This window comes from Alexandromys fortis, unplaced genomic scaffold (assembly GCF_014885135.2).
Source record: "Alexandromys fortis isolate MF-2015 unplaced genomic scaffold, M_Fortis_MF-2015_v1.1 scaffold_86, whole genome shotgun sequence".
Classification (NCBI taxonomy): Eukaryota; Metazoa; Chordata; class Mammalia; order Rodentia; family Cricetidae; genus Alexandromys; species Alexandromys fortis.
Window position 1 is genome coordinate 2990430 of NW_026067965.1, and position 9056 is coordinate 2999485.

At 45.6% G+C, this 9056-nt stretch overlaps 1 protein-coding gene across 1 annotated transcript in view; it reads left to right on the forward strand.

Annotated features, from left to right (window-relative positions):
* The first annotated feature begins 3659 nt into the window (after positions 1-3659).
* Positions 3660-9056, forward strand: part of Sec11a (SEC11 homolog A, signal peptidase complex subunit) — a 35100-nt gene continuing 29703 nt past the window's right edge. Inside the window, exon 1 of the mRNA XM_050153981.1 lies at positions 3660-3856. Coding sequence (XP_050009938.1) covers positions 3806-3856 — 51 coding nt within the window. The 5' untranslated portion in view covers positions 3660-3805. The remainder of the gene's footprint in view (positions 3857-9056) is intronic.

Sequence of the window (9056 nt, forward strand, 5' to 3'; positions counted from 1 at the left end):
TAAAATTTCGTTATTTTATTATACACACATACACTCACACAGAAGATGGCCCCAGATCTCATTACAGATGGTTGTGAGCCATCATGTGGTTGCTAGGTTGAACTCAGGACCTCTGGAAGAGTAGCCATTGCTCTTAACTGCTGAGCTATCGCTCTAGCCTGTGTAACTTTCAATATGGCTGTTTGGGGTTTAGTCCATCACAGAGGCTGGACCTTCTTGCTGCCACATAAGCCTTAAAATGTCATCTTGGAGTGCTTCCTTCTTCAGCTGATCTGTGCTACACCCCTACACTGTATCTCTCCCAATCATGAACCAAAACAAACCTTACTTTAAAAAAATTTGGTAGGCAGGGTGGTGGTGCGCACCTTTAATCCCAGCACTTGGGAGGCAGAGGCAAGCAGATCTCTAAGAGTTCAAGGCCAGCCTAGTGAATGTGAGCTAGTTCCAGGACAGGCTCTAAAATTACAGCGAAACCCTGTCTGGGGGCGAGGGGGGGGGAGAAAAAAGAAAAAACACAGAGAAAGAGAGAGAGAGACAGAGAGGGGGGGGTTATAGGTAGATAATCTATGAGGTCAGTCTGATCTATACATAGAGAGTTCCAGGTTAGCCAGAGAAACAATGAGACCAGTCTCAAAAGAAGAACAAAACACAAAACAATCAGAAAAATTAAAAATACGGCACTCAATATCCTGATTTTTTTTTTTTTTTGATTTTTGAGACAGGGTTTCTCTGTAGTTTTTGGTGCCTGTCCTGGAACTAGCTCTTGTAGACCAGGCTGGCCTCGAACTCACAGAGATCCGCCTGCCTCTGCCTCCCGAGTGCTGGGATTAAAGGCTTGCACCACCACCGCCCAGCCAATATCCTGATTTTTAAGTTTCATGTAACTTATTTAAGCTCCTTACCCATTTTTGTCAGTTGATAATACAATGTAACAATGAAACTGCAAGTTTAACATCTAATATATATGAAACTATATATCATATAGTTTAACCACATTGTTTAAAAATTACTGCATTGACTCTGTGTGAGTGCAAGTGAGGCTTGGCACATGTGTGGAGGTCAAAGGGCAGCTCTGAGCAGTCAGTTCTCTTCCTCCACCATGTGGATCCTGGGTATTGAATTCAGGTTGTGAGCCTTGGCAACAGCCCCAAACATCAACTACATTCTCTTTATTGGATATTTACTGATATGCTAGAGCACCAATATAATCTGAAGAAAGGAGAAATATTTTGGCCGGTTGCGGTGGCCTGGGATCCCAGCACTCAGAAAGCTGAAGTCGGAGGCTTCCTGTGAATTTGAGGCCAGATTGGCCTACAGAACACATTCCCAGACAGCCAGGGCCCGCAAAAACAAAACAAAACAAAAGAGGCACGCACTATCAGGCCTGGCAACAACCTAAGCAGTTCATGTGTACATGTGTGTTCTTGTGTGTGCAGGCATGTGTGTGTGTGTGTGTGTGTGTTTGCATGCCTGTGGAGGCCAGAGGACAGCCTCGGGTGCTTATTTAAAGAACGAGAGGTTTAACTATTTTAAACTCCTGTTTATCTCCGTGTGTTATGTGCATCTGTGTACGTGTCTGTGCGTGTGAGTGCAGACACCCACAGAGTCCAGAAGAGGATGTCAGAGCCTTGGGAGCTGGAGTTACAGCTGACAGATGATAGTGAGCTACTTGACATGGGCGCTAAGAACTGAATGCAGGTCCCGTGGAAGAGCTGTCAGTGCTCCTAAGCACTGAGCTATCTTTCCAGTCCCCCTCCCCTTCTTGAGATTAAGGTCACACCTACTGAATTGGAACTTGTCAAGCAGGCTATATTGATTGGCCAGTGAGCTCCAGGCCTTTTTTTTTTTCTTTTTGGAGATAGCAATCTTTCTATTATGAAGCCCTAGCTGTCCTGGAGACCAGGATGACCTCAAACTCACAGAGATCCTCCTGCCCCTGCCCCACCCCACCCTCACATTCTTTTTTATTTTTAAAGATTTATTTAACTTTATTTTATGTGCATCGGTGTGAAGGTGTCAGATCTCATGGAACTGCATTTTCAGACAGTTGTGAGCTGCCATGTGGGTGCTGGGAATTGAACCTGAGTCCTCCGGAAGAGCAATCAGTGCTCTTAACCACTGAGCCATCTCTCCAGTGGCCCCCCCCCCATTCTTCCCAACTAAGTAGCTTATTTACCTTTTTTGGACCCAAAGGATTTTGAGCTCATCTTGAGGGTCTTCGAGGTACATAAGAAATGAACAATGAAGACTAGAGAGATGACTCAGCAGTTAAGAGCACTGGCTGCTCTTCCAGAGGTCTTGGGTTCAATTCCCAGCAACCACTTTGTGGCTCACAACCATCCATGATTATATTCTGGCGCCCTCTTCTGGCCAGAAGGCATACACTCAGACAGAACACTGTATACATTTTTTTTAAAAAAGAAATGGACAAAAGCTCATACGCACTTAATTTGATTTTAGGTTGAATTGAACATTGATAAGCTTATGTGAAGGATTCTATGAGCCAGAATTTAGGTTGAGACCATAACTAACATGGGTAAGTCATTCTAGTACACATACTGCTACAGAAGTTGGAGTACCTGCTCTAGTGGGGTTTCTATGTATTTTCTTTTTTGTTTTTTCGAGACTGGGTTTTTGTTCTCAGGGTAGCTTTGGAGACCAGGCTGGCCTCAAACTCACAGAGATCCTCCTGCCTCTGCCTCCCAAGTGCTGGGATTAAAGGTATGTACCACCACCACCTGGCCTGAATTTTCTCTCATAGACCTTCCTAACTTGGAGATACCAAAACGTTGACTTTTCATCTCAGTAAATATGAGGTTTCAAACAGAAGTTGGAGATATTCTCTCTCTCTTTAAATTCAAGTACTGACAGGCGCACAGCCACCCCTGGGAATTTAACATGAACAAGACACCAATGAGTTCTTTTTCATTCTCACGCCTGCTGTATTGTGATGTAATTCAAATACTGTGCAGTTCACCAAATGTGTGCAATTCAATGGTTTTAGATCGTATCCACAGAGTCCTACAACTGTCACCCATCAAAAGAAACACCACGGCAATGATGTCACTTCTTATGCCCACCCCCGTGAAAACTTGCGGGTCAAATAAACAGTTCCCATCCAGGTGTCAGGAGACAAAGCAAATTACTGTATGGAGGGGTCAAGATTGAGGAGGTTCTTCCTGGCCACCTGCACTGGTTGTGCCCTCATGACATTACGGAAGATTCATTCTCTCTCTCTCTCTCGTGTCCCTCCAGTGTGTGTGTCTGTGTGTGTGCACTCGAGGCGTTAAAGATCGCACAGCTTCCGGCAGCGTACCCCCAGCATGCTCACCCCGAGAACAAACAGCCAGGGAACACGTCCCGGGCCACACCCAGGACCCGGCAGTACGCAGGAAGACGGCTGGCCTGGCGGTGGAGCAGCCGCGGCTTCCGATTGGCCAGGCGTACGCAACGGCCCTCCTTCTGCAGGCTGCGGGCCTATCTAACCCAGGGTCATCGCCTTCACGAGCAGCCTCGGGCTGAGCACGGAAAGCGGGCTCCGGCGGGTTCTCGGCTGCCGAAGGTCAGCTCGGGAGATCCTCCCGTGGCAAGGCCAGGCTCCCAGGCCGTTCTCAGGGCTCTCAGTCTTTCTTTGTCCAGTCTTTGCAGCGAGGGGGCGGGGCCTCGTTTGCTTCCGCCCCGGAAGCGGAAGTGCAGGCGTCTGGGGGGTCCTGTCCACTGTGAGTCCGGCCCGCGTGGCAGCGGTTCCTCACTCTGATTCTGCCGCTTCCTCTTGGCTGCCGTTTGTCGCGTTCTTCATCTCACCATGCTGTCTCTAGATTTCCTAGATGATGTGCGGCGGATGAACAAGAGACAGGTGAGACTGGCCGCTGTCTTTGCTCGGGTTCCTCTGGTCCTTTTGCCGTTGCGGAGGCTCTGCGGACCTCTGGGCCGGGTTTGAGGGCCTGCGTGGGTCGGTCGCGTGTATGGATCGTTCCTTTCTGTCCAGTCTGTGCTAAGACCTCTTTGACCCCATTCACAGCACCAGATTCAGACGACTGAGAGGGAAGGTGCGCCTTCGCCATCCCTCCCCAGAAGGCAGGGGAGTAAGTGGAAAATGTCCATGGGATTTGGGGTTGCTTATGGTTTTGGACACTAAGGCGACAGACTTAACCGTTCCTGGTGGAGCTCTGGGGAGGGCCATTGCAGGTCCCACAAAAGCCGTCTGTTGCTCTAAGTTTATAGTCACCTTTCCAGTCCAGCTGGACCTCGGTGGACTCCATCCACTTTAACTTGGGTCTCTCTGAGCTCGGAGTTGAAGCAATTCTACCACTCGTGTGCCAGTTCCCTTAGCAGGAAGGTGACAGCCCTTTGAATCTTTGATGACAACGACAGTGGCACAGAAATCTTGAAACTAAGGTCTCCTGGTTTTATCATTAAACCTTACTCTATCTTGATCTTCCAGCGCATGTGCTAAAAGGCACTGAGAACACGATCGTTTCAAAAGTTTTCGTCCTTTTGTCTTCTGACCCAGGTGTGTCAGGGGATTGCTTTTGTTAGCCATTGGCCATTTCCCCCACCTCTCTTTATTTAGCTCTTGGTGTTAGGAATTGTCTCGGCGTGACTATTAAAGATTTGCCTTTCGGACTGGGGCATTTGTTTTGCACTGTTTATAATTACCACATAGGAAGGTAGGTGCATCTCTCCTTAGACATACCTACACAGCTGTGAGATGTTCCGGTCAGGTCACTGGAACCGCTTCAGAGAACAGCTGTCACTTAGCTGCTTTGTGCAGGATCTCCTATTTAGTGCTGGGGGTTGACCCCAGGGCCTTGCGCATGTCCATCACTGGCTCCCACAGTCTTGATATGGATCTCAGGCTAGTTGTATGTCACCACATGGCCTTACTGACTAGAGTGACTGTCTACCTATCTGTCTATTGTAACAAAGTCTCTCTCTATATGTAGCTCTTGTTGCCTGGAACTCTCTCTGTAGCCTCGGCTGGCCTTGAATTTGGAATCCTGCCTTTGCATCTTGAGTACTGCACTACGATGTCAGGCCAAATAACTTTTTCCCCCTTCAAATATAGTCCTGAGTGTCATGCAAATGATGTCTAGGAAATCAATTTATCATTGAGCTATAGCTCCATCTGGAATTTTTTTTTTCCAGCGAGATAGGGTCTCACTGTGCAGACCAAGCTGTCTTGCAATCCAGAGATCCATCTGCCTCTGCCTCCCAAGTGCTGGGATTGAAGGCATGTGCCACCATGCCTGACTGGGTGATCCGTGCTCCCACCCACCTTATTCCATTTCCAGAAGAATAATTTAGTGTCTGTGTGTTGCTGGGTGTCATACCCAGCATTCAGGTTCTTTTTCCTTTCCATTCATCCTTCCTTCTCATTTTTTTTAACTTTTTATTTATTTTATCCATGATATTTATTGAGCTCTACATTTTTCTCTGCTCCCCTCCCCCCTTCAACCTTCCCCCAAGGTTCCTATGCTCTCAATTTACTCAGGAGATCTTGTCTTTTTATACTTTCTACTTCCCATGTAGATTAGATCTATGTAAGTCTCTCTTAGTGTCCGCATTGTTGTCTAAGTTCTCTGGGATTGTGGTTTGTAGGCTGGCTTTCTTTGCTTTATAAAGTTTAAAACCCACCTATGAGTGAGTACATGTGATAATTGTCTTTCTGTGTCTGGGTTACCTCACTCAAAATAATGTTTTCTAGTTCCATCCATTTTCCTGAAAAAATTCAAGGTGTCGTTATTTTTTTTCTGCTGCGTAATACTCCATTGTGTAAATGTACCACTTTTTTTAAAAATCCACTCTTCAATCGAGGGGCATTTAGGTTGTTTCCAGGTTCTGGCTATGACAAACAAAGCTGCTGTGAACATAGTTGAGCACATGTCCTTGTGGCACAATTGAGCGTCCTTTGGCTATATACCTAAAAGTGGTATTATTGGGTCTTGAGGAAAGTTGTTACCTAATTTTCTGAGAAATTGCCACACTGACATCTAAAGGGGTTGTACCAGCTTGCATTCCCACCAGCAATGCAGAAGTGTTCCCTTTTCCCCACAACCTCTCCAGCATAAGTTGTCATCAGTGTTTTTGATCTTGGCCATTCTTACAGGTGTAAGATGGAATCTCAGAGTTGTTGTGATTTGCATTTCTCTGATGACTAAGGATGTTGAACATTTCCTTAAGTGTCTTTCAGCCATTTTAGAATCCTCTGTTGAGAGTTCTCTGTTTAGGTCTGTACTCCATTTTTATTTATTTTTTTATTTGGATTATGTGGTCTTTTGGTGTCCAATTTCTTGAGTTCTTTATATATTTTGGAGATCAGACCTCTGTCTGATGTGGGATTAGTGAAGATCTTTTCCCATTCTGTAGGCTGCCATTTTGTCTTGTTGACCGTGTCTTTTGCTTTACAGAAGCTTTTCAGTTTCAGGAGGTCCCATTTATTAATTGTTTCTCTCAGTGTCTGTGCTGCTGGAGTTCTATTTAGGAAATGGTTCCCTGTACCAATGGGTTTAAGTGTACTTCCCACTTTCTCTTCTGTAAGGTTCAGTGTGGCTGAAGTAAGAGGGCTGATTCCTGGGAGAGGGCAGTTCTACACCCAGCAGCTCTTTGTCTAAGGGTGGAACCTCCGAACTTTCTTCCTCCCACCTAAGCATGGCCATCATTCTGGTCTTGGTCGTGGAGCTATTTCTAGGAGAGACTTCCCAGTATTCTGGCTCCTATAGTCATTCCGTCCCCTTTTCTGTGGCGTTTCTGAGCCGCAGATACAGGAGCTGTGATGCAGATGCATCTGTTGGGGCTGGGCTTCCCAATATCTGCTGATCTCTACGCTGTGCCCAGTTGCGGTTTTCTGTGCTTCTTTGAAGAGAGTTGGTAGCTATGCTTTTGGCTTGTGCACAGAACCACCTTACTCTTTGAAATAGGTCTTTTCACTGAATGTGGGATTTGCCCTTTTATCTAGAAAGGCAGGTCGGTGAGTCCCCAGGATCCATTTGTCTCTGCTTCCCCTGTCCTGGGGTCACAGGCAAGCACTGCTGTGTCTACCTTTCCTGTGGTTGTTGGGAGTCTCAGCATAGCACTCAGATCTTACTTTACCCACTGAGTCATCTCCTTAGTCCCTCTGAGTTTTGTTGTTATTGTTGTTGGGTTTTTGTTTTTTATTTATTTTGAGACATAGGCTCACTCTGTAGCCTGGGTTAGTCTACAACTCACTATGTAGCCCAGGCTGGCCTCACATTCAAGTTATTTCTCTGTCAGAAACTTCTCAAAGACTGGGAGCACCAAGTGAGGCCATCACACATGGCTTGCACTTTTCATTTTTTACAATGTAGGCTCCTTATGTAGTGCAGGCTACCCTCACAGTGTCCCATTTTAGTGTCTCATGTGCCATTATACGCATGAGCCATCACACCCAGAAGATTTAAACATTTTTGTTATTTTGTTTTGTCATTCCTGCCCCCAACCAAGGACCGAACCCAAATTTAAACATTTTATAAATATTAAACTTAAAAGCTGGGGACGGTAGTGGCATGTACCTTTAGTCCCTGAATTCAGGAGACAGAGGCAGGTGAATATATGAATTCACCTGGTCTACAAAGGGATTCTAGGACAGCCAAGGCTACACAGAGAGATATAAATTATATAAATATATAGTTTATAATAAATAATATAAATTAAGCTGGAGCCTAGGGAGATGCTCAGTAGTAAATTGCTTGCTGTGCAAGCATAAGCACCTAAGTTGGGATCCCTAACACCTATGTAAACAGCAGGGCATGCCAACATGTGCATGTGACCTCAGTGATGGGGGCGGACACAGGTGGACCCCATAGACATGCTGGCCAGACAGTCGAGCTGAAATGACAAACTCTAAGTTTGGTGAGAGATGCTCAAAAATTAAGACCGAGAGCAATTGAAGAAGATTCCCGATGTTGACCTCTGTCCTCCTCACATGCCCACATGGGTGACTGTCTGCACACCTGCATATACCACACAGAATCGCACTTCTGCAGCATAGAACAAAGTTAAGACAAAGTATTAAACTTTGTTAAACCCTCTCATGCACCTACCTCTCTTTGCGTCTTTCAAATTCATGGCCCCCTTTTCTTGGCTTGTTATACATACAAGTAAGAGTGTGTATTAGGCGATCCGCCTGTCTCTGCCTTCCAAGTGCTGGGATTAAAGGCGTGCAGCACCATCACTTGGGCTGTTTGAGAACTTTGATTATTCAACAAACTTGATGGGGTTTTTATAGAATGTTCATAAATTTGAGAGTTCTCTATGTCTCTCTGAGACAGGTCTCACCTTGTAGCTCAGACTGGCTTGGAATTCCCTATGTAGAACAGGCTTGGTGATTCTTAGTGACTCTCCTGCCTCCATTTCCCAAAGGCTAGGCTTATAGACATGAACCCCACGCTTGGCCTTGTTTGAGATTTCTTAGTGACTCAGGGACGTTGGCCAGGATGTGACTTGATCCGTGTCTGAGCCCTGATAGCATCAGTCTGACTCATCAGAGTTGCTTAACTCCCCATAGGGCCATCTTCTCTCTTGGGACTTCTTAAAAATTGATTTTGAGTTATGTGCGTGAGTGTTTTGCCTGAATGAGTATATGAGCATTGCGTGGTTATCTTTTGGATCCCTTGAAATTATATAGGCTCTCTTGGGGCCCAGACTGGTTACAAACTCTGTGTAGCTGAGGCTGGCCTTAGGTTCCTGATCTTCCTGCCTCCATCTCCCAAGTGCTACTCACTCCATTTTCTCTGAGGCTACTATTCTTTGGGTTGTAATTATCTGTCTGTTTCTACCCAAGACAGGTAGAAATTTATGGAGCTGGTTTTGAAGTTGGACTCTGGCTCAGTCCCTCTCCAATTCCAAGCCTGTTAGTAAGAGAAAAACCCAGAGTTTCTGGAGTTTCTGTCTCATGTCAAGAGCTATGATATGGGACAGAAAGAAATATGAGTTTAGAAAACATCTTTGCTTTTCTTCATATCTATCATACCTTTCATTGAATATATCTATCATGCCTTTCATTGAATATATATATGTCTATATGATTAATGTTT